Below are 27427 nucleotides of genomic sequence, written 5' to 3'. Positions count from 1 at the left end.
ATTGTTCGTTGTGTTCCATGCAAGGCAGCAATACCAGTGTAATAGAGTGAATTCTGGGGTTATGATAACAGAGCAGTATTCAGATCTGTTGCTAAGTCTGGAACTCCATATTGAGTAGAGGAAGTTGCAAACCTATGAGTTTCATTATGAGAGGGCTGTTGCATAGCATTTACTACAGAAACTTGACAGAGCGAGGTCTTGATGCAACGGTAAGAGAGCATGAGAATATTGGAAACTTGAGCACTTTGGCAAATTGATCTGAAATTGGCTTAATGCCAAAAGGAGGCTGAAGATGATGGTTGGGAGTTGTTTTGCAGTTGGAATCTTTGATCTGTAATGTACTGCAGAGATTGATGCTGGCACTCTTGCTGTTTTGATGTATGCATTAATGAACTAGATGTGAATGTTGAGGATGTGATTATTAGCTTTGCAGATGATCCAAAGATTGATGGGTGATAGAATAATATTGATGTTGATAAATAGGCAGAAAAGTGGCAGATATAAATTGATGAACCCAAGGAAGTGCTGAAAAACAGAGACACCTTGATGTATATGTTCTTGGCAATGCAGATAGATACGGTGGCAAAGAAGACACAGAATGCTTGCCTTCATTAGCTGGGACCAAGGATATTTAGGCCTCAGCTGTGGTGATGAATATAATTTGTGTTGAATAATGTACAGTGCAGAAGAGATTCACCAAGGTGTTGACTGGATAGGCTGAATTTACTTTGTTTGAAGTGGAGAAGGCCAAAGAGGATTTGATAGAGGTACACAAACCTGTGAAGGTATTGATTGGATAGAATCCCGCTTCAGATCAATTTGACAAACTGCTCAGGTCTCCAGTCATCTTGGATTTCTTTGCCAGTGCATCAAGACTTTGATAATTGGGAAGAAACTTGTGACGTGTTGTGCAATTGCTGAGTCATGGCCATGCTCACAGAATCAGATCGGACCATTTTCATGAGAAGGGATTTGCCATCAGAAAGGGCGAGTCTAGCATCTTGAGACAGTCACTTGTGCTTGTGCCAGCTTTTTGACAGAGATTATTCAATTAGTCCCACAGCTCTGCATTTTCTCCTTAGCTCTGCAAATATTCTCCTCAAATATTTATCTAATTTCCCCATTGAAATGTAATTTATAAAGCTAGGTTATGAATTTCAAGGCTGTCCTGCAGTCTGAGTCTCTCCACCACACATTTAAGCAACAAGAGAAGTGGCATTTTAAACATTTTACATGCTCGGGATCCCCTCAGAGCATTTCATGAATTATGAATTACTGAGTTATTATTGCTTTGTAGAAAATAAGTGTGCATAATAAGATTCCACAACTGTGAGATGATTAATGACCACAAAAGGATCAAGTTTTTGCTCCTATTCTAAACACCTGATGCATTCAACACATCATTCCCCCTCTTAAAAAATAAGAATATTTGTATCCAGTTAGAATCCTTTGACAGATTTAATGTGTAAAAAAGTTTGGGCAAAGGTGAAAAGTCCCACACTCAGCCTTTGTTCACAGATGTTTACAAATGGTAATGTATGTTGGGATATGCATTCCACTCATATTAAGAAGGTTTCTCTAAGTGCACTTCAATCTATTTTTTGAATTGCAAGCCAATTAACACCCATTTACAGATATGCTTCAGGAAAGCATATCTGGAAATAATGTGCAAAACAGGAAAGTTTAATGAAGAAGGTCAAATTAGACCACACCCAACTGATCTATTTGTTGATTCAATTCTTTATACTTTCTGTGTTTTTCATTGTACTCTAAATATATTCAGATAAAGAGACAGAAGAGACTGCAAATGTCATAATCTGGAGGAAAATAAATCTGCTGGAGGGACTCAGTGGGTCAGGCAGTATCGGGGAAAGCAGAGGGATAGATAGTGTTTCGAGTTGAGGCCTCTGTGAATGCTACCTGACCTGCAGAGTTCTATCAGCAGTTATTTTTTACCCTATACCCTATGTATATACCCTATGTCTTTTGCCTTCCATTATCCTACCAGAACAATTTTGTAATTTTGTGAAACAAGAATGTCCTCTTGTCCTTTCTCCTGGTCCTTTTGGCAGTTATCTTAAAATTGACAACCATTCTTTATTGCATTTACATTGCATGATGTACTGCTGGCTTTGCTAATGCTGCAAATAAGCAGAAAGTATGTATGTAGTTCTGCAGTATTGCTGAGGAAAATTTAATTGACTGAGTTATTTTAATAAGAATATTTTCAATAACATTTTCTGATTTTTCTGATTTGAATCTGACATATTTTAACAGTTTTATTAGGTATAGTTGAAAATAACGTCTTGCTGTGTTTCATTTTAAATAATAGTTAATTGAATGGTCACTATTGGCTGTGAAATAATTTCATAAGAATCTAACTGAATTTCTCATTTAATGCAAGTTCTTTTAATCCTACAGTGCGTCTTATCAGTGCTATCATTTTAGTCATTTGCATTTCTGAAGACATTTATTTTAAAAACTTACTTTTCAATGTGATAACAGTGATTGATGTTTCTTATTTTATCTAGTTGAAATTGAGAGCTGAAAAATAATTTGCAATAAAATGAATTATTGGTGAAAAGATCATGAATAAAAGACAATTATTAATAAAAGATTGCATGCAAATATGCAATTTTAATTTAGTTTAAATTGGAAATCAAAATGGATCATTTTGGATCTGAAATTAAAAACATTGTTTCAGAAACACTCAGTAGATCAGGCAGCATCTGTGCAGAGAGAACAGTTAATATTTCAGGTCAGTGACCTTCAGAGTCTATCAGACTCTTCTGATGCATAATCATTGGCATGAAACATTAATTATGTTCCTCTCCACAGAAGCTCCCTGATTTGCTGAGTCTTTCCAGCACTCAGATTTTATTGCTAATGTTTTTCAATTGTTTCCTCTGTTTGTTTTTTAAGGAGTCCTGAAGATCTATCAAGGGAGATTATTCTGTTACAGCAACGTGAACTTGTACTCAAGCAACAAAATTCTTCTGTCAGCTGCAGGTGGGTAGAATTTCAGGGTGGGCAGTCAACCTTATTTCTAAAATTTTAGACCGACAAATTTTGGTGAAACTGTAATGATTCTGATTGATTACATTTGCAGGGTCATTTCTCATCAAGGTCTGTTTGCATATGCTGTATATTTTTTTGTCTTCATGAGATTCAAAATATTGTGTTGAGAATTGCCAACGCAAAACTTTAACGTGACATGTTGGCATTTTAAACCAAACAATGGTGGCATCCATCCTGCAATTGTGTGTTGTGTAATTTTGAAATATAATGGGGGATCATTTGTTCATTGTATAGTGGGTGATGTACAGCTGACCTACAGGGAAAATTACACTATTTTCTACATCTATCACCAAATAAAAGAGACATTCTTTGGATTGGTTGACTGAGACGATCAGAATGTATTTGGGTGAATTCTCTTGCATTTTGACATAGTAGGTGACAAAATAAATGGACTGTGAGAAGATTTTAATTTATTTTTGAATGATTGATTTGGCTTTGGGTAGCAACATTTTTTCTGATGATCATAAGATTCTGAAAAGATGATATTTCACTTATATTTAAGTGTTGATGAATATTAAATGTAAGATTCTATAACATTTGAAAGTATTAAAGATAGACACAAAATGCTGGAGAAACTCAGTGGGTCAGGCAGCAACCGGAGAAAATGGATAGGTAACGGCTCAGGTCGGGATCCTTCTTCAGATTGATTGTGCGGATGGGGGGGAGGTGGGAAATTGGAAGCAAGGAAAGACCAGGACAAAAATCAGGGCCGGCAACAGATGACTTCAAGCAGCAAGGATCCCTGATAGGCTGATTGTTGGTTAGGGACGGTGTGACCCTGAGGGATACATCATTGCGAACTGTGGAAGGAGGGGGGAAGAGCGGAGGGGAAGGAGGTGAGAGTATTTGAAGACATTACCCAAGCAAAATATGAGGAGCTGTTTCCCAATTTTGCGTTTGGCCTCACTATGGCAATGAACGAGGCCCAGGACAGAAAGGTCTGTATGGGAATGGGAAGGGGAGTTAAAATAATTACCAACCATGAAATGCAGTACGCCTTGGTGGACCGAGTGTAAGTGTCCAACAAAACAGTCGCCGAGTTGAACACCTGAAACAGTAGATGAGGTTAAAGGAGGTGCGTGTGAACGATCTCACGTGGAAGGACTGCCGGGATCCCTGGATGAAGTCGAGGGAGGAGGTCTCGGGTCAGGTGTTGCATCTCCTGCGGTTGCGGGAGAAAGTACATGGGCAGGGGGTGGTTTGGGTGGGAAGGTATGAGTGAACCAAGGAGTTGCCAAGAGCGTAGTCTCTGCGGAAGGCAGATGGGGAAGATGTGATTAGTGATGGCATCACATTGTAGGTGACGGAAATGTCAGAGGATGATGTGCTGGATTCGGAGGCTGATGGGATGAAAAATGAGGACCAGGGATACTCTGTCCTTATTGCGTTTGGGGGGAGGGGGTGTGAGAGCAGAACTACAGGACACAGAGAAGACACGTGTGAAGGACCCATCTATGATAGAAGGGGGGAAATTTTAAAAGTATTATCTTCTCTCAGTGCTTTGCATGTCATAAAACTGGCAAAAGTATAGCAAATTTAGTAACAACATTATCTTTTTTTTGTTTATTCTGACATGTCTAATTGTAACATCCTTAAGTTGTTTTGAGGCATTTGGAATATTGGCATTCATTGACTTCTTTATATTAGGTTTTGATTTACTATTGTTTGTTTTTTGCACTACTATTGTTTGTTTTTTTGTGTATGTGTTTGTTTATTTATATATATATATATATATATATATATATATATATATGTGAGTGTGTGTTCATATACACTGAACTTTTTTTCCCCTCTCGTTTATCATCTTGTTTACAGTGCTATGTTTACATATTCTGTTGTGCTGCAGCAAGCAAGAATTTCATTGTTCTATCTGGGACATATGACATTAAAACACTCGTGACGCTTGACTCTTGATTTAATTGTGGCACTATCCTGTGGTTCTTAAGTGAATAGTGTTTTTTTTTGTGTGAGTGCCTTGGGGAATTAAGCTAGAGCAGATGAATTCTAATGCAGCTATTCAGCATTCACACAATTTCCCCCATTTTTGTCATGTCTCCAATACCAGAGAGAAAACAAAATGGGCGATTTATTCTCAAATAAAATAAAACCTGAAAATTGGTAAAGTGTGCTCAGCTCTAGCAAAGTATATGTATTTGGAGTCACTGAGTGATACAGCATAGAAACGGGCCCTTCAGCCCAACTTGCCCACACCGGCCAACATGTCCCAGCTATAGTCACACCTGCCTGCGTTTGGTCCATATCCCTTTCTTTTTTGTTGCTTTACTGAGCAATTTGCTTTGATTTCTATTAAAGTGTTGTTTAGTGATACTTTTGTATTGTTGACTGTCATGTACTTCAATATTTGATAGAGAAATTATTTAGAAATTAATTGCTTGTCATTGGGGTATACTACTAGTATTCATAGAGTGATAGATACAGTGTGGAAACAGGCCCTTCGGCCCAACTTGCCCACACCGGCCAACATGTCCCAGCTACACTCGTCCCACCTGCCTGCGTTTGGTCCATATCCCTCCAAACCTGTCCAACTGTTTCTTAAACGTTGGGATAGTCCCAGCCTCCATTCCCTCCTCTGGCAGCTTGTTCCATACACCCACCACCCTTTGTGTGAAAACGTTACCCCTCAGATTCCTGTTAAATCGTTTCCCCTTCACCTTAAACCTATGTCCTCTGGTCCTCAATTCACCTACTCTGGCAAGTATCTAATGATCATATCGAATTATTTTTGTATTGAGTGTTAAATGTGCAATTGCTCTTCCTATTGATACTTTGGTGTTGAGTTTCTTCAGGGACACGGTGAGGGTTGATATATAATTTTGTTTAGTTTAGTTTAGAGATACAGCGCAGAAATAGGCCCCTCGGCCCACCGAGTCCGCACCGACCTGTGATCCTCGCACACTGACACTATCTTACACACAGTAGGGACAATTTTAATTTATACCAAGCCAATTAACCTACAAACTTGTACGTCTTTGGAGTGGGGGAGGAAACCGAAGATCTCGGAGAAAACCCATGTGGTCACGGGGAGAACGTACAAACTCCCTACAGACAGCACCCGGAGTCAGGATTGAATTTGGGTCTCTGGCGCTGTAAGGCAGCAACTCTACCGCTAAGCCACTGTGCCTTGCAAATGAAGGTTTTAAACCTCACAAATACCAAACTTCCTTTGGAATACAATATATTTTTATGGATAGTCTATTAAATCTGCGTAATATTTATTACCTATATAAAGCATTTTGAACTGACAAGGAAAGAGAGGAATGAAATTTTACATTTCATAATTTACAGAATACTACTTTTATAAATGATTTTAACCTTGGATTTCAAGCAGCATACCTCTTGTGTATCCATATGATATTCAACTCATTTACCTCTGATTTCTTGTTTTGCACTGCAAAGATAATGGCACTGAAATTTTTTGGTTAAAAAAGCATGTTTAAAATGGCTATTAAATAGCATCGGTTGAATATATTTTTACTCTGTAGCTGTGAATTTAGACAGATTGCAAAGACGAAAATAGCAGTTTGAATCTAAATATAGATTTAATTTGACTTCAAGTCTTCCTGATGAAACCAGTGCATAATTTAATTAGAAGCATTTAATGAAGTATTTAAGCGGTATTGAGGTTTGTAGCTACAGATTGCGATTGTAAATATCACAAAAACAAATGGTCATAAAAGGTAAATATGAATGTTGGGAGGAAATGAAGGACTTCTAATCAATCTAATGAGGAAACCAAAACCACAAAGCGTCAGAGTAACTCAGCGGGTCAGTAAACATCATCGGAGGACATGGATAGTCAACGGTTCAGGTTGGGACCCTTCTTTAGCCTGATTGTAGTGAGGGGGGGGGGGGGGGGGGGAGGAGACAAAGCTGGAAAAGAGGTAGGGGTGCAATACGAAGCTTGGCAAGTGATAGATGGGTACGTGTTAGGGGGCTTAAATGGGCAGATGGGTAGATATAGGCTAGAAATGAAAAGACGACCAGGGTGCAAGTTGAGGAAAGAAGAGGAGTGAAATGTGAAGCCAGAGTGAGGGAATTAGGTGGAAGGAGCAGAGGGGGGAAGAGAGGAAAGTGGGGAGGGAGAGAGGGAGAAATGGGTGCACACCAGGGTGGGGCACAGGGAAAGGCAGTGGGGAAAAAAGGGAGGGAGGGCGTTACTTAGAATTGGAGAATTAAATAATCATACTGTAAGCTGTAAGCTGCCCAAGTGGAATATGAGGTGCTATTCCTTCAATTTGCAGTATCTCTGGCAATGGAAACGCCCAGGACATAAAGGCCAGTATGAGAAAGGGAATTAAAATGGTTGGCAACCAGGAGATGCAGCACGTGTTTGGCAAAACGTTTACCTAATTTATACGTGGTCTTACAGATAAAGGAGGCCAAGTCAGTTGCACTGAATACAGTAGGTGAATTTAGAGGAGGTGCATGTGAACCTCTGTCTTCCTTGAAAGAGTTGCTTGGGTCACTGGTTGGATGTGAGGGAGAGGTATAGGGTCGGGCTTCACAATATTTGCAGTTCAAATGGTATGGGATGAGTGAACCAAGAATTGTAAAGAGCGTGCTATCTACCAACAGTGGAATGTGGTAGGGATAGGAAGATGGGATTCCACCACCAATCTCTGGATGAATGTGAGGTAGGAGGTGTAGGGACTCTTATCGACTTCTACAGATGCACCGTTAAAAGTATCTTATTCCGGTGCATCTTTGCATGTTTGCCAACAGCACTGCCCAAGGCCTCAAGAAATTGCAGAGTTGTGAATGTAGCCCAGTCCATCATATAAACCAGCCTTCTCTCACAATGACTCCCATCTACGCTTCTTGGCAAAACAGCCAATGTATTCAAGAATAATTTTATCCTGGTCTTTCCCTTTTCTCGCTCTTGCGTTGGGCAGAATATATTAGAGTTGGACAGTATGTACCATCCGATTCAGGAACTGGTTCTTCCCCACTTTTATCAGTCTACTGAAAGGACCCCCATAAGATATCTCATACCTTCCAGCCTATCTCATTGCGGACCTGGCACTTTTTTTAAACACGCATTTTCGCTGTAACTATAATGCTATAGTGCTGCAACACTACATTCTGCACTCTGGTGTTTTCTCTTTGCACTATGTTTTATACTTGCATATTGCTAGCTTATTCTCATATCGTATGATTTGATGTTTATCTCAGTACACCTGTCAATAATAAACAAAACCAATACTAATCCTGATCTTGTGTGCTATCTCTGTGGATGTGGAGTTCATGTGTTCTCTCGGTGATCATGTTGGTTTTATCCCAGGTGCTTCTGTTTTGTCCCACACCCATAATGCACAGTGGTGCAGCTGGTAGAGCCCCAGCCTCACAGTGTCAGAGACCCATGTCTCTGTAATGGAGCTTTCTGTAATGGAGTTTGCACATTCCCCTGTGACTGAATAAATTTCCTCTGGGATGTTTGGCCCCAACATCCCAAACACTTGTGGGTTTGTAGGTTAATTGGTCGCTGTAAATTGCCCCTTATGCGTAGGTGAATGATAGAATCTAGGGGAATGATAACAATTTGGGGGGATTTGGCCTGGACTCGATGGGCCAAAGAGCCTGTTTCCATTTTGTTCCCCTTTCCCTCGCAACCCCATTCTCCTGCTTTCACCAAATAACCCTTAACACCCTTACTAATCTGTACGTCTTCAAAGACGTATAGGTTTGTAGGTTAATTGGCTGGGCAAATGTAAAAATTGTCCCTAGTGGGTGTAGGATAGTGTTAATGTGTGGGGATCACTGGGCGGCGCGGACCCGGTGGGCCGTAGGGCCTATTTCTGCGCTGTATCTCTAAATCAAAAAATCTAATCAAGAATCTGTCAATCTCCGTTTTAAAAATACCCAAAGACTTGGCCTCCGCAGCTATCTCTGGCAATGAATTCCACAAATTCGCCAATCTCTGCCTTCTCCCATTTAGTCAGTCCACAAATGCTGCCTGACCTGCTAAATTCCTCCAGAAACTTTATTTTTTCTTTCTTAGTGGAAATGGATGGTTGATAATTGGCATGGATTTCACAAGTGAGAGAAGTAAAAATTAGGCCATTTGGCCCATCGAGTCTACTCCGTTATTCAATCATGGCTGATCTCTGCCTCCTAATCCAAGTTTCCTGCCTTCTCCCCATAACCCTTGACAACCATTCTAATCAAGAATTTGTCTGTCTGTGCTGTAAAAATATCCACTAACATTGCAATGTGTGCCACAGATTAACTACCTTTTGACTAAAGAAATTTCTCCTCACCTCCTTTCTAAAAGAGCGCCCTTTAATTCTGAGGCTGTGATCTCTGGTCATAGACTCTCCCACTAATGGAAACATCCTTTCCACATCCACTCTATCTATGCCTTTCATTATTCTGTAAGTTTCAATGAGGTCCCCCCTCAACCGTTTAAACTCCAGCGAGTAGAGGCCAACTCCAACGTCAGACGCACTAATTGGCCTTATCTGCACACTGGTTATGATTGGAGAGAATATAGGTCAAAAGGGCTTCTGGAATAAACGTGGCACAAGGTGCCTGGTTTGGCTGAGTGTCGTTTGTTCTTTGCTTTCTGTCGTGGGATTCAGTTGATCCTACACCATCACAGCTAAGAAGGTGAGACTTGAGATTGACCTTGTGGTGGGAAATGGATTTAATGATTTGCCATAAAGGCTACCACGCAATGTCTGGATCTTTATTATCTCCATTTAAAAAGTATCTAATATTTCAAAACAAAATTAGAACATTATAAAATTCCATCTTCCATCAAAATCATTTCAGGGATATTAAGTATCTATAATTCTCATCTTGTATGTATGTATGTTGTTCCAGAAATACAGCCAAAACGGTACATGATAGCGCAACAATTTTAGGGCCACCTTACTCACCATTGACCTGCGGTGTGCAGTAGCAAGTTTTGGTTTAAAAAGTGAATCATTTTTAAAATATAACAACAATTTGTTGTTATATTTTTTAAGTTATTCACTTTTTAAACGTTAATAATCCGCTCCCACTTGCCGTACCCGGCAGCCGCGCTTGCGCATTAATACTTGCGTATTCGGCGTCCCAATGGGAGAAGGTCAAAGAAGATGTCTGCCGGATCCGTGCTTGCACAGTTGGGGGAGGGTTGCCAGGGAGGACCGGCGCCCGTCCTGGAGTGCCCCCTGCCTGACCTTCCTCCCGTGGTGCAGCGCGGGTGCAGAAAGAAGCTCAAACAAGATGGCCGTCAGCAGGACGAACATGCGGCAGTGCCTTGCATCTGCTTTCCTGCTGCTGGCAGCCCAGGGCCGGGGTGATTGACTTCCTCTCCCCTTTCCTCTCCCCTCTCGCCCGCCCCCGGCCCCGGGTGAGTTTCAATGGCCAGGCAGCTGCGCCTGCGCAGTTGTAGGAGGGTTGCCGGGCCCGGCAGCCCTTCTCCTGCTGCTGGCTGCCGTGATGTTCGCCTGGGGCCGGGGTATGTGGCTCCCTCTCCCCTTTCCTCTCTAAACCCTGGGATCTTGCTGTGCAGTTTTGGAGTGGGGGAGGGGAGGGTGCTAGACCAATACAGGAGAGGTTTGGACCCAACGGGTCCACGGGTCGTCTAGTCTATATACTAAAACTCTTGTTTGTTTGTTCCTGAATTACAGCCAAAACCGTACACGATAGCGTGGCGATTTTAGGCCCATCTTACTCACCGTTGTCCCTTTGGTGCTAATGGAAGAAGTTTAATTGAAATCGGTGTTATATTTTTAAAGTTATTCACATTTAAATTTTTTAATCTATCTCCTAGGGAGGGAGGAGAGGGGGGGGAGGGAGGGGAGCAGGAGGGAGGATAAGGGGGGGAGGGGGGGGGGGAGGAGAGGGTGCTGCACTAATGCAGAAGAGGTTTGCGCCCAATGGGTCCACTTGGTCTAGTACGAAATAAAAATTAGAAATGCTCGAAGAAACAGCAGGTCTGTCAACATTCGTAAAAGGAAATCATGTTCATCAAAATCGAGCTTGGACAGCAGAAACATTTTTTAATGGAATTGTACATTACCAAAGTGTTGGGGAGGCTTGAGTTGGGGGTGGAGAGGGGACGAAAGTATCGGTATAATAAATGGATAATAAATTACATCAAGCCAAACATTTAAGGGGCAGAAAGAACTGCTTGATAACATGAAGAAACATTAAAGAAAGAAGCAGGCATCTGATCAGAGTCTGTAACATAGAGAGAAGCAGGCATCCGATTGTCTGAACGAGAAGCAGCGTGGCAAATAAAAGGAAAGCATGATACAGTGAAGCGGCCTGTTGGAAGCGGCTGTGTTGAGGCAGTGCTGTTGAGGAAGAGTGCAACTTGAAGCTTTGGTTTGCGAGGCTTCAGTGAGAAATGAGCGCTGGCCTATCAAGTCCAGAGCAGAAGAGCAGCAAATGGGAAGTGTAAATAGGAGCTGTTGGAAATAAATAAAGGAGGCATGCAGGATCACATAATGTGATGCAGCTGCATGGTGTGGGTGCCGGTGGACTCCTTGTTTCCAGGTAACCTCATCTGCAGCAAGTATTAGTTGTTAAAGGAACTCGGGCTCAAAATTGAAGACCTGGAATCTGAGCTTCAAATGCTGCAGCACATGAGGGATGGGGAGAACTACCTGTTTCTGGTGGCAGACGCACCCTTCTTTCAATTTGGTCAGTGGTCCTTTTGAGAATGGGGATATTCTTGGAGTACTCCTCTTAGATGTTTGATACTATTTGCAATTAGTGATACAACTACATAGGTTTGATTTGATGTTGGTTGTAAGATTGCTTTGCCCGTGTATGCTTTTTTTTAGTTGTTTTGCATGAAGTGGTCCAACATTGCAGCTTTCTTAGGATAACAGATCTTTGTTGTTAGGTATATCTGATGCTGTTCCTGGCAAGCCCTTCTTCACTGCTCATTGAATCAGAGTTGATGCCCTGGCTTAATCTGAATGATAGAATGGGGAATACACTGAACCATGAGGTTATATGTTGTGATGCTTATTTTTGCTGCTTCTGATGGTCAAATGTGCCTCATGATGTCTGCTTTTGAGCTACCATATACATATGCCATGCAATATGATGGAGGGTGCTGCTGGTTTAACATGGAGACTTGAGTCTCCACAAGGCTCCTACCAATGCTGTCAGGGGCAAATGCTTCTGATACAGGTACATTGGTGAGGATAGAGGTCATATCGAATTATTCTTTGTGGGTTTGCTCACTTGTCGTGAAGACAAAGTGCATCATTTAACTTGGCCATGGGATAGGTTTACTGCTTTTCCAAATTAGCACGATTTCTCTGTAACAAACCTCTTTAAACATCAAATTTATTTTGTTTACAGCCAAATTTTTTGAGGCGTTTCTTTCACGTGAATACTGTTTTTATCTTGTACTAGCCCAAACTTCTCCTACATTGGTGCAGCACCCTCTCCCCCCTCCTCTCCCCCCTCCCCTCCCCCCTCCTCTCCCCCTCCTCTCCCCCTCCTCTCCCCCTCCTCTCCCCCTCCTCTCCCCCTCCTCTCCCCCTCCTCTCCCCCTCCTCTCCCCCTCCTCTCCCCCTCCTCTCCCCCTCCTCTCCCCCCTCCTCTCCCCCCTCCTCTCCCCCCTCCTCTCCCCCCTCCTCTCCCCCCTCCTCTCCCCCCTCCTCTCCCCCCTCCTCTCCCCCCTCCTCTTCCCCCCTCCTCTCCCCCCCCCCCCCCCCATCTCTCTCCCCCCCTCCTCGAGAGTTTTAGTATATAGATGAATGGAACAGGATTTGGGGAATGTTGCAAGTGCCTTTACGCTGTAGGTGGTGCTGTTAGCTCAATGTGATGCAGAGCCTCAGTCATTATTGTCGCCTCACCAAAGGAGTTTTCAAATCATGGCTAGGTGTGCAGAAAATGTGTTACAAATCACTAGTTTCTAACCCATATCTGTTAGTAACTAAAGAAAGCACTGAAAAAGAACTCTGAGGATGTACATTATTAAGCTCTGAGGATGTAAATTATGTTTTAGTAATTTTGTTTGCACTCTTTTAAATGATTGAAAAGTCTTTTGCAGTCAAAAAGCTGTTCCTAATTATTAAGACAGTAGGTACATGTATGCTTTCCATATGCACATTTAATCTTTTACAATGAACATCCCTGGGTGAATCATAATTAGATTTGGAGAAGAAAATTTGAGAAAATGTTATATTTTACTGGTAAACATGGATTTTTTGGATGATGATCCGATACAAAACCTTGTATCACCTAAGAAGGTGTTGGCAGTGCAATGAATTATATTTCTCTGAAGTACACGGAGGGTGGGCATCACTGCTGTTTAGCAGAATATTAGACGGAAGTGCAACTGTTGGGTGCAAATCTCAAATCTCTGCGCTGGTCCTCCCGCTGATCCGGGGGGAGTGCATTTGTTAAAGTTAGTCCCCCCCCACTCATTGGCCGCGACTCCCTGGGCCCAGCCCCCCTCATTGACCGTTACTTGGGCGGGTCCCATTGTGACTCCACACTCTGAGCATGGCAAACAATCGGTTTAATAAGGTAATTTTTAAACTTTAATATCTCTAACTTTAAAAATATAAGACCAATTTGAATAAGACGCGGAAGCACCTAACTGTTCTCCTAACTAGATGTGCGTGTGTTCAACCACTGTTTCGTTAATAAAACCTGTTTGATTCACAACGGTCAGTTTTTACTACATTGGTGACCCTCGACCATCCAAAACGGCCTCTTTTGGATTTCGACAATGGACGCAGACGACAACCCAGCCTAGCAGAACGCAGTCGCTCTCAAGCTGCGCGTTTTTTTGGACCGCACTGCCACACATGTGGTTCCAGACCGAGGCCCAGTTCAATATTCGGTGCATTATCGCCGATGCGACCTACGTGGTCGGCGCGCTGGACCAAGATACCGCTGGGCACCTCATACATTACCTTTGCCAACTGCCCGATGAAGGCAAGTACGAGGGCCTCAAAGCACTCCTGTTGCACACTTTTGGGCTCAGCAGTCGTGAACGGGCCACCCGGATCCTTCACATGGATGGGCTCGGAGATCGCAAGCCATCAGTGCTGATGAACGAGATGCTCTCCCTGATGGATGGATATCAGCCTTGTCTCCTATTCGAGCAAGCGTTTCTGGAGCAGATGCCTGATGACATCCGCCTGCTCCTCGCCGGTAGCGATTTTGCCGACCCCCAGCAGCTGGCTGAATGAGCGGACGAGCTGTGGCTGGCCAAGCAGCAGGATGGTGTTTCCATCGGTCGGGTGTCGGCAGCACCGTGGCGGTCCCAACGGCCATTTCTAGCCCCCGCTGCCAGCACAGCGTCAAAGGCGACGCAGGCAAAGGTGCATGGTACTACTACCACCAACACTAGGGTTCTGAGGCCCGTCGATGTCGTTCTCCCTGCACGCATTCGGGAAAAGCTGCGGCCGGCCGCCAGTAGTGGTCGCGGTCGGCCAGAAACATCGCTTCTACATCTGGGATCGTCACTCTGGGCATCGTTTCATCGTCGACACGGGAGCAGAGGTTAGCATATTGCCCCCGTCCAGAGACGACACCCGTTCTGGTAGGCGAGGGCCTCTCCTGACTGCTGTCAACGGCAGTCCCATCCGGATGGATGGTGTTCGCACGGTTCCCCTTATTTTCGGCTCCTGCCACTGCACTTGGCCTTTCACTGTTGCAGACGTCTCCCAACTGTTGTTGGGCGCTGATTTCCTCTGGGCACATTCTCTGGATATGAAGGGACAATGCCTCATCCACTCTGAGACTTTCCAACCTATCTCTTTGCGTCCCGCTGTTCCCGCTGCCCCACACCTCGACTCTGTATCATCGCTGAGTTGGTGTACGGCGTCCCACTTACAGTCCCAGGGGACTTTATCCCAGCAGCACGTGGGCAGCAAAGGCTTCCTTCAGCTGTGCTGGTGCTTCTCCACGAGCAGGTGGGCCAGCTGGCCCCTGTACCGACGTCTTGTCCCACCTTCCCTCAGGACTGTCAGTACGTTTTCCTTCGCAGGGATTCTCATTGGACCCCGCTACAACGGCCTTACAAAAGTCCTTTCCGGGTGTTGCAACATGGTACCAAGACTTTTGTACTGGACATGGGGGGCAGACGGGAGATTGTTTCGGAGTCCCGCCTTAAGCCTGCTCATGTCGACATTGATCAGCCAGTGCGGGTAGAACAGCCCTGTCGTGGGGGTCGGCCGCTTGGCCATCCGCACCCACCCTTGTCTCTGTTGGTGATGCCTCCAAGCACGAACCATGTGTACATGCGGTATGGACGCCTTACTCGGGGCCCTGCTCATTTTCATTCCTCCGGTTCTGGGGAGGGGGGTCATGTGGCACCACCTGGAGGTCAAGTCACTTACTGATCGAACCTTCGTCACCAGAACTGGAACGATCACGTGACAGGGAGATGATAGTTGACAGTTGGAGATGTGAAGCTCAGCTCGAGCCATGGAGTGGACAGACGTGTGGTGCTCCTCTCAACAGCAACAAGCACCTAACTGTTCTGCTAACTAAGCATGCGTGTGTTCAACCACTGTTTCGTTAATAAAACCCGTTTGATTCACAACACTTGGTTTACTACAACTGCAACAACAGAAATCAAATGCAGTATTAAGGGAGGACTATACCGCTAGAGGTGCTTTCTTTCAGCTGAGAACTTAACCTGAAGTTTTGTTAACTCCTTCAGGTGGGCATCGAAAGGTTCCTGTTCATTAAAGAATATCCCATGGAGTTCTTTATGGTGTCATCTAAATATGTTTCTCCTCATCCTCAAAAACATATTTTCCAGTTGCTATTTGTTGCTTGCTGTATGTGAAGTGGTTGTGATGTTACCTGTGTGAGAATAGTGACTGCTTATCAAGTACTTGGAAAGTTCTGAGTGGCATACAAATGATCCATTATTTTTCAGTTGTTGATGTGTTCATGCTGTATCAGCAGCTGCTATTCAGTGAACTAAATCTGACCAGTCCACCTTTATTGGCAATGACATAAACTAGAATTCTTCCCAAAAACTCTCCTTAAATATCTCTGATCGTCTGGATTCTCTTTCAAAAACTCCTTCATGTGATATTTCCTTATGTGGCTTAATGTTAGATTTTAGTAATACTCCTATAAAGTAGTTTGGGATATTTTGCATCATGAAGGTTGTATAAATGCAAATGATATTGAATATCCATATTACCGAGATTTCAATTTTGTTTATTAAATGAGAGTGCATCTTTCCATGTGATAGCTAGGAGGTCATTATTTTCTGCATATTATAAGGGTCCAATTACTCCAATTTTGCTGAGTTACTGAACAGAGCTTTATTAATTTCCCTCTATATCAGCGAATTTTGGAATGTGAAAAGACACCTCAGCACTTAAATAAAGTATCTATAAAAGTTAAACCTGCTGAAACCAATAGGATCACATTGTGGTAGTGTTATACATTCCGCCATTCAGTCACGTAAGGTCCTTTTATTGAACATATGTTGATAATGTTTATAGTTAATATTTTACATGTAGAGAAAGAAATCTTCCATTGTTCATCTTGGCAGTTCTAAAGAACCTGAGACTAACCCTAACCAATTCTGACTTTAAATAGAAAGACACATACTCTTTGAAGCTGAGAATTAGAGTTTGAAAGGTTGAGAGTCTATTAAGTTACTTTGTTTCTGTAATTCTGCAATGAGAAGGCAGATTACTATTTTCTTTACACAAGATTGTCTTTAGATTGTAACTAGACCAAGTGGACCTGTTGGGCCCAAATCTCTCCTGCATTGGTGCAGCACCCTGTCCTCCCCCCCCCTCCCCTCTCTCCTCAACCCTCCCCTCTCCTCTCCCTTCTCCCCCACTTCCCCCTTCCCCTCCTCCCTCCCCCTCCCCTCCTTTTAAACTTAAAAATGTGATTAACTAAAAATATAACACCGATTTCAATAAAACTACTTGCATTATCACTAAAGTGACAATGGTGAGTAAGGTGGTCCTAAAATTGTCGCGCTATAGTGTACTATTTTGGCTGAAGTTCAGTCATAAACAAGATAACAAACGAGAGTTGTAGTATATAGATAATAATATAATTCTAACTCCAGTTGTCCACTGTGTTATACCTTATCAAACATGAAAATTGTTGATGAGTAGTTGAAACACATGGATGTGTTTAGTACATCAACATTAAACAGAGCATCACAAAGTTTTTCAACAGAGCATATCTTTCTTTGTAAGGCACAAATTGCATTTCATATCATATCATATGAGGAAGATGGTTTCTTGAAGGTTTGGCACGTGAGATTTATGTCACTTTCGGTTAGATTATTGATTCAGCTCAGAAAGTATCATAAAAACAAGGAGTAGAATCTAAGTTTCTATTATATTGTTTATGGACAGTGTCAGGTAGGGATACCACTTTGACACCTCACATAGTTGGACCTATCACATCCAATTATAAACGTTGGTTGGACAATTAAACAACAGGCTGGAGGAGGAGACCACCGATATTCCCATTCTCAGTGAAGAAGGAGCCCAGCAAGGAGCCCAGCAAATCACTTAAAGAGAAAGCTGAAACATTTGCAACCCTTCAGCTAGAAGTACCTATTTGATGATTCATTTTGACCTCCTCCAGTGGCCCCTAGCACAGTGGATACCCATCTTCTGCCAAATCATTTCACTTGATGTGATATCAAGACATACATTGAAAAGCACATTCCGACATAGCGCTGAAGACGTGCTCCAGAAATTCCCGCGCCTTTAGCCGTGCTGTTCCAGTATAGCTAAAACACTGGCATCATAATGTGGAAAATTGCCAGGAAAGGTCCTGTCCACAAGAAGCAGTAGACATCCTACCTGGCCAAATACCACTCCATTACTCTACATTCGATCATTAAAATGAAGAAAGGAATAATCGATGGTGCTACCAGCCAGCACTTGGGTTAGCAACAACCTGCTCACAGAAACACTGTTTCGATTCTGCCAAAGGTACCTGACCTTATTACAACCTTGGTCCAAATATGGGCAAAAGAACTGAACTCCACAAATAGTATGGGAGTAACTGCCCTTGAAGTCAAGGCAGTATTTGATCGAGTATCAAGGAGCCCTGGCTAAATTAGTGTTCATAGAATTGAGGAAAACCATCAGCTGATTGGAATCATACATAGTACAAAAGGAAGATGGTTGTGGTGTTTGCAAATCAATATTCTCAAGCACAGGACATCGCTTCAAGTACCTCAGGGCAATGTCTAGCCAACTATCTTCAGTTGGTTCTATTACTTTCCTTCAATTGCAAGGCCAGAAGTAGAGATGTTTGCTGATGATTTCACCATGCTCAGCACCATTCACGATTTCTCTGATAATGAAGCAGGCCACATTCAAATGCAGCAAGACCTGGACAATATCGAGGCTTGGGTTGACAAAGGGCAAGTGCTCAGAAGTGATAATATCCTTCTGAGAAAATATTGATTTCTATCAAGATCCATTAAAATCCAGCGATCAACCTCTGATGTTCAGTGGTATGACCATCACTGAATATTATCCTGGGGGTTACCATTGACAGAAAGTGAAATGGATGAGCCATATTTACAACACGGCTACACAAGCAAGTTGGGGGCTAGATATCCTGCAATGAGTAACTTGTCTCTTAACTGTCCACCATCTACGAGGCTCAAATAAGGAGTGTGATGAATACTGACCATATTCCTGGATTTGTGCAACTTCAACGAAAATCAAGAAGCTTGACACCATAAGGGCACAGTAGCCCGCTTGATATGCACGCCATCTACAATCCATCACTCATGCCAACACCGATGCACAGTAGTGGCAGTTTGTACCATTTACAGGATACACTGCAAAGCTCACCAAGACTCCTCAGATGGCACCTTTCAAACCCACTACCTCTGCAAGCCAGAAGGACAAAGTCAGGAAATGCACATACTATCCTAACCTGGAAATATGTTGCCATTCCTTCACGTTGCTGGGTCAACTTTCTGAAAATTCCTCCGTAACAGCATTGTGGGTGTATCCACACATCAAGGACTGTCGCAGTTCAAGGTGGCAGCTCACTACCACCTTCTTGAGGACTATCAGGATGGGTGATTAAATATTGGCTCAGCCTGCAAATATCCACATTCCTTGAAAAATAAATGATTACTCGTGATAATCCTAAATTAAAAACTTTAAAATCTTAAAGGAAACCAAGTTGGCATTGGTGATGAGCTGTAGGATAGATGTTGAAATGAATATTTTCATGAATTGTACTTCCATTTCAAATAATGAATAGAATAATGAATCCTTTTAAAAATTGCAGTTTGTCCTCTAAAGCATCAGTTTCCTGTTATTCAGAGTCTCTTGTGTGATATGGATATGAACCCACACATTAATAATACTGTAAATCATGTTATTCAAGCTGCTTCACACAGAGAGCCAAAGGCTCTGTGGGTGCCCTTCTACTTCAGCTGCAGGCTTCAGAGATAAGGGCAGACATGTGCTTCCAACAAATCAAATTTGCAATTACCCCATGAAAATAACTTTACCCTTCAGAGTCTTGACACATGTTTGATTTATTTATGGCTATTGGTGTCAAGGTCAGCATTCATTAATCCATTGCCCTTGATCTGAATAACTTTCTTTGGCACTTCTTAATATACCTTGAGCCATATATTCCTTCACGTCTGTCCTGAGGAGCCGCGCGCGTTGTGGGTGTATCCTGGGGAGCCGGGCACATTGTAGGTGTATCCTGGCGACCCGGTAGGCCCGACTCACCACACATGCCTTCCAGGGTACTGCGGAGAAGCTGGGCAGCGTGGCCTGCCTGGGCTGAAGGAGCCTCAGTGAAGATGACGATGGGAGCCTTGGTGGTGGCAGCGTGAGCCTCAATGGCAACGGGAGCCTCGGCAGCATTGGGGGCCTCGGCGGCGGCAGGGCCTCGCTCATCAATGGTCGATGAGCATGAGGTGGGAGGGAAAGACAATGGAGGACCCGACATGAGGGGACAGCCGTGAAGAACAATGGAGGACCTGGCGTGGGGGGGACCGCCATGAGTGACGGTGGGAGAACAAAGGGGGACCCAGTGTGGGGGGGAGGCACTCTAGTTTAGAATACTCTGCCTGGGGGATAAGTCTGCGTTTGTTTGTTTGGTTGTTCGTTCGTTCCAGTTAAGGAGCTGTGCACACGGCAACCAGCCAACAGTCGCTTGTCTTTTTCTTTTTGTTTTCACTTTTAATTTCAAGTTTTTCGTGTACCTTGTAGTGTGTTGTGACTGTTGACAGACCAATTTCCCTCCGGGGATGAATAAAGTTTTATCGTGTCGCATCGTACATTGACCAGAAAAAGAAAGCAGACAGATTTCCTTTGTCGAAGATTGAATGGAGACTTGATAGATAAAATTATGAGATGCATCAATGGAATTGACAGTCAGAAACTTTTACCTAGGGTGTAAATGTCCAACATTAGAGGGCATTGTTAAAAGATGAGAGGGGGAATGTTTAATGGAGTTATGCGAGGCAAGTTTTTTTACACGGAGAGTGGTTCGGGCCTGGAACACTGCAAGGATGGTTATGATGGCAGTGACGATAGTGGTGTTTAAAAGGTTTTTAGATGGGCACATAGAAGTGCATGGAATAGAGGAATATGGATCATGTACAGGCACATAAGTTCAGTTTAATTTAGCATCATGTTTCGCCACAAGCATTGGGGGGCCTAAGTGCTGGTTCCTCTGCTGTACTATTCCATGTTTAGTAGGGTAACCAATTTATATTGATGAAAATGTATACTAAAGTCCAATATTATATTTAGGCTTGGTGAATGTTGACAGTTCAGGAGGATCATGAAAAATGATTGGGAGGTATTAGTTTCTTACTGCTCCCAGTTACATGTGTCCTCTTCAACTTATCCCATTGTAACCCAAGTCTCATCCGAGCAAAGATCCTATCCATTCCTCAACTTCTCTGCAGCTTAAACTTGTATTTTTTCTTTTTTCTAGCTATGATAAAGGGTTTTAATTCTGAAACGTTAACTCTGATTTTCTTTTCATAGATGCTGCCTGTTCAGCTGTATTTTAAGCAATGTGTGTTTTTCCAGAGTCAGCAGTTATCTGATTGATATTTCCTATTCAAAGTCAATTGGAAAGCAAAACTGAAAGTCTGGCCAAGGTAGACACAAAATGCTGGAGTAACTCAGTGGCACAGGCAGCATTTCCGGAGAGAAGGAATGGGTGACATTTTGGGTCGAGACCCTTCTTCAGACTGATGTCAGGGGAGTGGGCAGGACAGAGATAGAATGAGGTAAGACTGGTGAGAGAACTGGGAAGGGGGAGGGGATGGAGAGAGAGGGAAAACAGGGGCTATTTGAAGTTAGAGAAGTCAATGTTCATACCGCTGGGGTGCAAGCTACCCAAGGGAAATATGAGGTGCTGTTCCTCCAATTTGCGCTGGGCCTCACTCTGACAATGGAGGAGTCTCAGGACATAAAGGTCAGATTGGGAATTGGAGGGGGAGTTAAAGTGCTGAGCAACCGGGAGATCAGGTAGGTTAAGACGGACTGAGCGGAGGTGTTCAGTGAAACGATTGCCGAGCCTGCGCTTGGTCTCGCTGATGTACAGAAGTTGCTACCTGGAACAGCGGATACAGTGGATGAGTTTGGAGGAGGCGCAAGTGAACCTCTGCCTCACGTGAAAAGACTGTCGGGGTCCTTGGATGGAATCGAAGGAGAGATAAAGGGACAGGTGTTGCATCTCCTGTGGTTGCAGGTGAAGGTACCTGGGGAGGGGGTGGTTTGGGTGGGAAGGGACGAGTTGACCAGGAGGAGGGAATGGTCTCTGCGGAAAGCAGAAAGAGGTGGAGACGGGAACATGTGGCCAGTAGTGGGATCGCGTTGGAGGTGGCGAAAGTGTTGGAGGATTATATGGTGCTGTTTACACTGTTTAAAGTGTGCATGATTGGTTAATGTGAAATCTGAGAAGGATTTTTATATCCTTATAGCTACTTTGGAGCTTTACACTACTGTTCACACTTTCACAAGACTCTTTGTTCCCACAGTTTGATCTTATTACTTATGATTGAGAGGCTAATTATTTTGTGTAGTCTGCTCTCATAGATGGCTCATGACTTGTCGGATGAAAAAGGATCCTATTTGTAGTAACTTTATACAAGAATTTGTGCCAATTTTACAGAATTATGCAATTGCACGAATAAAGGAGTCATGAATTACTAATAACCTATTTTATGCCCAGATTTTGTAATTTGATATGGGTATAGCTCAGTATTTAAATTTCTATTCACAATGGATAATGTTGCAGGCAAAAAAATTGCAGAAATGATGTATTGTATAATTTTTCTATCAGTATTTCCTTTATCACCACAACAGCTTGTGAACTTCTGGCATAAATTGTACTTAATGTTAGTAGTTCTGCTATAACATTCTAGTAGTATTCTGAAGAAGCTTTATGTTAAAGAAAATCACAATTTTTAAAACAATTCTGTCAATGGGGAATGGGGGTTCGGGGGTTAGAGAGTTTCAGACTCTTTCATGGTTGTATCCATGGGCAAATGGATGAGTATTGGCTGTGTGCCATCCTTTGCAAGTGGAAATCAGTAATTTAGAAAGACCGTACTGCATCATTCTCTACTTCAAACCAGCTGATAATTGATTATATGCATTTACCTGTTACTGTTTAGCTTCACAATAATCGTTTTTTTTTCTGAAACCCTAAACTTAGGAATGGTAATTTGTTGACGATTTTGTCACTGCTCTGTCATTGAATGTTCACAGGAGTAAATCATCAGATGCTTGGGAATTTTGCCTTTCTGTCTTACCAACTTTTCGAGCACATGTTTTGCTAATGCTTATTTCCATCAGTTATTCATTCTCACTTGATTCTTGGTTGCATTAATATTTCTGGTAGGTTTATTTGTACTTCCTCCACGAAGGCAAACGCTGAAACTATTTCTTTAATTTCTTTGCCATTTCCTTTTAGAAGTTATCTTGTCTCTGACTCTGAAAAGATCACATTGTCATTGCGTCTTTTTTTAAATCTTTTTGAAGAAGCTCTTGCAGTGTGTTTTTGTGTCTTGGCAATTGCACTTTATTTTCCCTTTAGCACAGTTTCTTGTCCTCTGAGTTTCAAGATGCTCCCAATCCTCGAGGCCTTCTGCCATTTCTGGTGACATTTCTCTTTTGAATGAATACTCTCTTTAACTTCCCCGATCAACCAGACTATTTTTTATGTTGGCTTTTTGTGCCTTAAAGGATTTATTTTTCAAGACGTGTATTTCTTTAAATCGTTATTGCCTGCGTAATATTCTGCTTATACTGTAGTTTTTTTTTAAACAATCACAGTCAACTTGCCTGGTTTGTTTGCATTTTAAGAGTTTACATTTAAATATAATGCAGGTGTTAATAATTGGCTTATCTCTAGAGCCTAAAATGATTAAATTATTGTCTAAGTCCCCAGCGATAGATTTTTTTATTGCTTAGTTTAATGTTAGAGTTGCTTCCAAGAAATCAAATGTGCCTTTTGATAATTGTTACTGATACATAGATGAATTAATCAAGATAGCACAAGAAAAATTAGAAAATAATATAAATTGATAGGTATGACAAATTAGAGATTACATGCTTTATAAAATCCCTAACAAGTAGCCTTTAGCTTGATGTCTGGAGTATGGAGATTGAACCTGGTCAAACAGAACATGGAGAATGACTTCTTTGATCACCAAATTATTTGATCGGGTTAGGTTAAAATTTATGCAATTTGTCATCTTAAACTGAAGTTCAGAACCCTTATCCTTTCCATGATAAATATAATTTATTTCCATTACATTAACATAGACCTCTCAACTGCTGAAGCGCTTGTGCTGTTCCTTTCTACGTTCTATCATTTGCACTTGATAAAATGATTTTTTCTTGCACATTGAGAGAGATAATTTAACCAAATTAAAATATTAAATTTGGTCATCCTTGCCTGTTCAAAATATTGCTATTACAAGCTATTTTCAGGAAGGACTATTTAACCCAATAGGACCATGTTAATATCTAAAGTGATATGACTTGATGTCAAGTAATCTGTATGGCATCTGTAATACTCGGGCAAGGAATCCTCCTGCCACAGCTAATGAATGAATATCCCAAAATGTTGGACATTATGGAAGAAGCACAATGAATAAATAGGAAGGTCTCTGAATATTTTGTGGTTCAAGAGTGACTCAAAAACACAACCATTGACTGAACTACCTGGAATGCCAAACTGTCTTGGGTGAAACTAGTGTGTGAGATGAAGTTATTCACTATTTTAGATGGTACACTTTTCACAGATGAGAATGAACACCCTATAATCAATGTGAAGACAAAATACAATTTCACACTTGGGAGACCCTTTATACCTGACCTCCACATTACAGCTGCCTGGGTTATCAAAACTTGCTCTTAAGGAATTCACAAATCGTTACCCAAATAATTTGAGATTGAGAAATCATTGTTAATTTGGACTCATTCTCTGAGTGCATGTATGTATGAACATTGTGTGCTGCAGTTCAGTGAGTAAAGGTTGAAGTGATCTTGGTTCTGGTGTGGAGATGACGAAAAATAAAGTTTCTCATTTTTCATGTAGATCAGTTTCACTCTAATGAAGATTTCATTGGATGCAAGGTGAAATATTGCTGCAATATTGCATCCCAGTAGCATTAAAAATTAGTTTTGAAACTGAAATTGCAGCATATGAATTATAAAAACAAATTGAAACATGTAATATTCAGAGCTAAATGACTAACAAGTCAAATCAAAACTCACAGACATGCTTAAAAATGGTACACAATTTAAAAAACTGATGTGAGGAGGAGATTTCAAATGCTTGCCCATCTTGAATTGTAGCAAATTCTGTCTTGAGTGCAAAGGGAGCTATTTTTTAACATCAAAAACAAGGAGAGAGTTGAGTAGCCCATTTTCAGACCAGAGATAGCTTTTATGAAAATGTGGTGCAAAAGTTGAAATAAACAGCGGTTTGCAATGCCAAGGAGGGTTTTTTTCTAACGTGATAACCGGAACTATTTAAAAAGCAACCATTTGATTGGCTCATTGGGAAGAACAGCAGGCAATAAAAGGACGAGAGAGTTTGCGGAGTGGCCTTGTTGGGAGAGAGGCTGTGTTGAGAGAAAGTTTCAAAGGCTTTGGCTCATGAGACTTTGGTGAGAGGGCTGAGCAGAGGGAACAACAGGTTGTCTGTTTTTGTGTGTAACTCTTCCTTGGACTTAGCAGTACAGATAAGCCTTTTTGATTTAATTAGCCAGGAGCACTCAGCTTTAGTCCTCATTACAGCCTTAATTCAAGCGTGAAAAAAAAACCTGAACTTCAGATGTGAATAGATAGAGACTGATCTTGACATGTGTCGTATTTGGCCAACTATGGCATTGAGGAACGCTGGCTAAAGCAAAGTCAGTTGGAAATAATGGGAAAACCTGTCAATGGGCAGTCATACCTTGTATAAAAGATGGTTAAGGTTAATGGAACTCTTTCATCATGGCTAAAATAAATTTTTGCAGGAATTCCTCAACAATGTCCAATGGCCATCTCCAGGCATTATAAGGTCAGAAGTGGGGATGTTTATTTAATATTATATCTTCATAAAATGCATTCATGTATTGGTAATGGCTGCTATGTGACAATTAACAGTCATGTCAAATAAGTGCCCGTTAATGATTGGCTTTATTAAGAGAATCTGACCAGTTAGCCCTGATGTTTAACAGAATATTTATAGGTGATATCCGAACCATCAGTATTCTGGAGTGGGTTGGAGACTGGGCCAGGTTGTGGGTGACGGGGTCACAGTTGACAAAAGATTTAACCAGACTGTCCACATATAAACTACTGGAACTTGTCAATGGTTGCCCCCTGATTGTCCAAAGCCTTTGCACCATCTACAAGGCAAATCAAAGCTTATCAGAATGTTGTCCAATTGCCCATAGGTGTGCAGTTCCAACTGCACTTAAAGCTGAATATCATCCAGAACAAAAATACCCATTAGACTGCCACCCATGCATTCTCATCATGATTGGTGCATCATGGCTGTGATGTGCACCATCTACAGAATGGATTGCTGTTACATACCGAGCCTACTTTGACTGTACTTCTCAAACCTGTGACTTCTACCAACAAGATATAAAGGCGAATGGAAATGTCAATGATTACAGGTTCCCCTCCAAGTTATTTCTCATACTGCTTTTGTTTAACAATTTCTTTCACTGCTGAGTCTAAAGCATACAAGTCCACAATTAACTTTGGCGTTAGAAAGAACTTCATCAGTAGCCAATTGCACCAATTTTAAAAGATGGGTCACTATCACTTTTCCATTGGCAATTAGGAATGGATAATAAATAAGGCCTTGTCAGCACAGTGATATCCCTCTTTAATAAATGTTCAGCATGAACATTATTTCACCCTTAATCTATCCTCGTCAATACATGTTCCTATTCTTTTCTGGCCCGTGTTCATTTAGGTTCTCTTTAAATGTATCAATGCTGTTAATCTTGGTTATTTGTAATAGCATTCTACATTCCCATTATCTTCCGGAGAAATAAATTGTTCCTGAATTCCTATCGATTTTGAGGAGAACAATAAGAAATAGAAAAGCAACAAAAAAAATGCAGAATTGGATAAACAATGATTGCAATTGTCAGCAAGTCAGGGACCATTAGTGAAGATTTAATGTTGTGGTCAATGACTTTTGGTCTAAGCTGAAAAAAGTTAGAAATCAAACAAAAGCTGTTTCCATGCTGCAACCTAGATGACAGAGTTATACAGCATAAAAAACAGCTGATTATCAAGTACCCATTTACACAAACCTATTTCATTTCCCCACATTTCCATCAACTCTCCCGGATTCTACGAGCCACACATACACGAGGGACAGTTTATAGTGACCATTAACATCCAACCCACACATCTTTGGGATGTGGGAGGAAGTCGGTGCATCTGGAGGAAACAGATTATCTCAGCGAAATCGAGCAGACTCCATGTAGCATGCGAGATTGATCCCAGGTTGCTGAAGCTGTGAGGGTCCGAGCTGTGCCATTGTGCTGTTTCACGTTTAGGTTGCAAAGGAATGAAGGTGTAGGCCATGTGCCCTCAAAATGTTCATCCCCAACTCACTAATATTGTGGTTGATCATATGTCTCATATGTACTTCGGTGCTTGAACCTTATATTTTCTGTTTCTCTTCATGTCCAAAAATATTGATCTCAAAAACTGAGCATCCAGTAGCCTCCAAGCTAGAGAATATTAAATATTTACAATTATGTGCATAGAGACAATTCTCTTCGCCTCAGTCCTAAACTGCTAAACCGTTATCCCATATCCTCTGACTATGCTTCTTATACTAAGTAAACCCTCCTGTATGGAGGGGTGCACACAGCTTCTTGGGT

At 42.0% G+C, this 27427-nt stretch overlaps 1 protein-coding gene across 2 annotated transcripts in view; it reads left to right on the top strand.

The window, feature by feature from the left end:
• Positions 1 to 27427, top strand: part of LOC144604264 (mitotic spindle assembly checkpoint protein MAD1-like) — a 233359-nt gene that overhangs the window by 55300 nt on the left and 150632 nt on the right. Inside the window, exon 10 of one of the 2 annotated variants that reach the window (XM_078418503.1) lies at positions 2923 to 3009. The exons of the other annotated variant lie outside the window; for it this stretch is intronic. Within the exon in view, the coding sequence (XP_078274629.1) occupies positions 2923 to 3009 (87 nt within the window). The remainder of the gene's footprint in view (positions 1 to 2922; positions 3010 to 27427) is intronic. 2 annotated transcript variants of the gene reach the window in all.

The sequence above is a fragment of the Rhinoraja longicauda genome, chromosome 21 (assembly GCF_053455715.1).
Source record: "Rhinoraja longicauda isolate Sanriku21f chromosome 21, sRhiLon1.1, whole genome shotgun sequence".
NCBI classification, from domain to species: Eukaryota; Metazoa; Chordata; class Chondrichthyes; order Rajiformes; family Arhynchobatidae; genus Rhinoraja; species Rhinoraja longicauda.
This window is presented reverse-complemented; position numbering and strand designations above follow the sequence as displayed.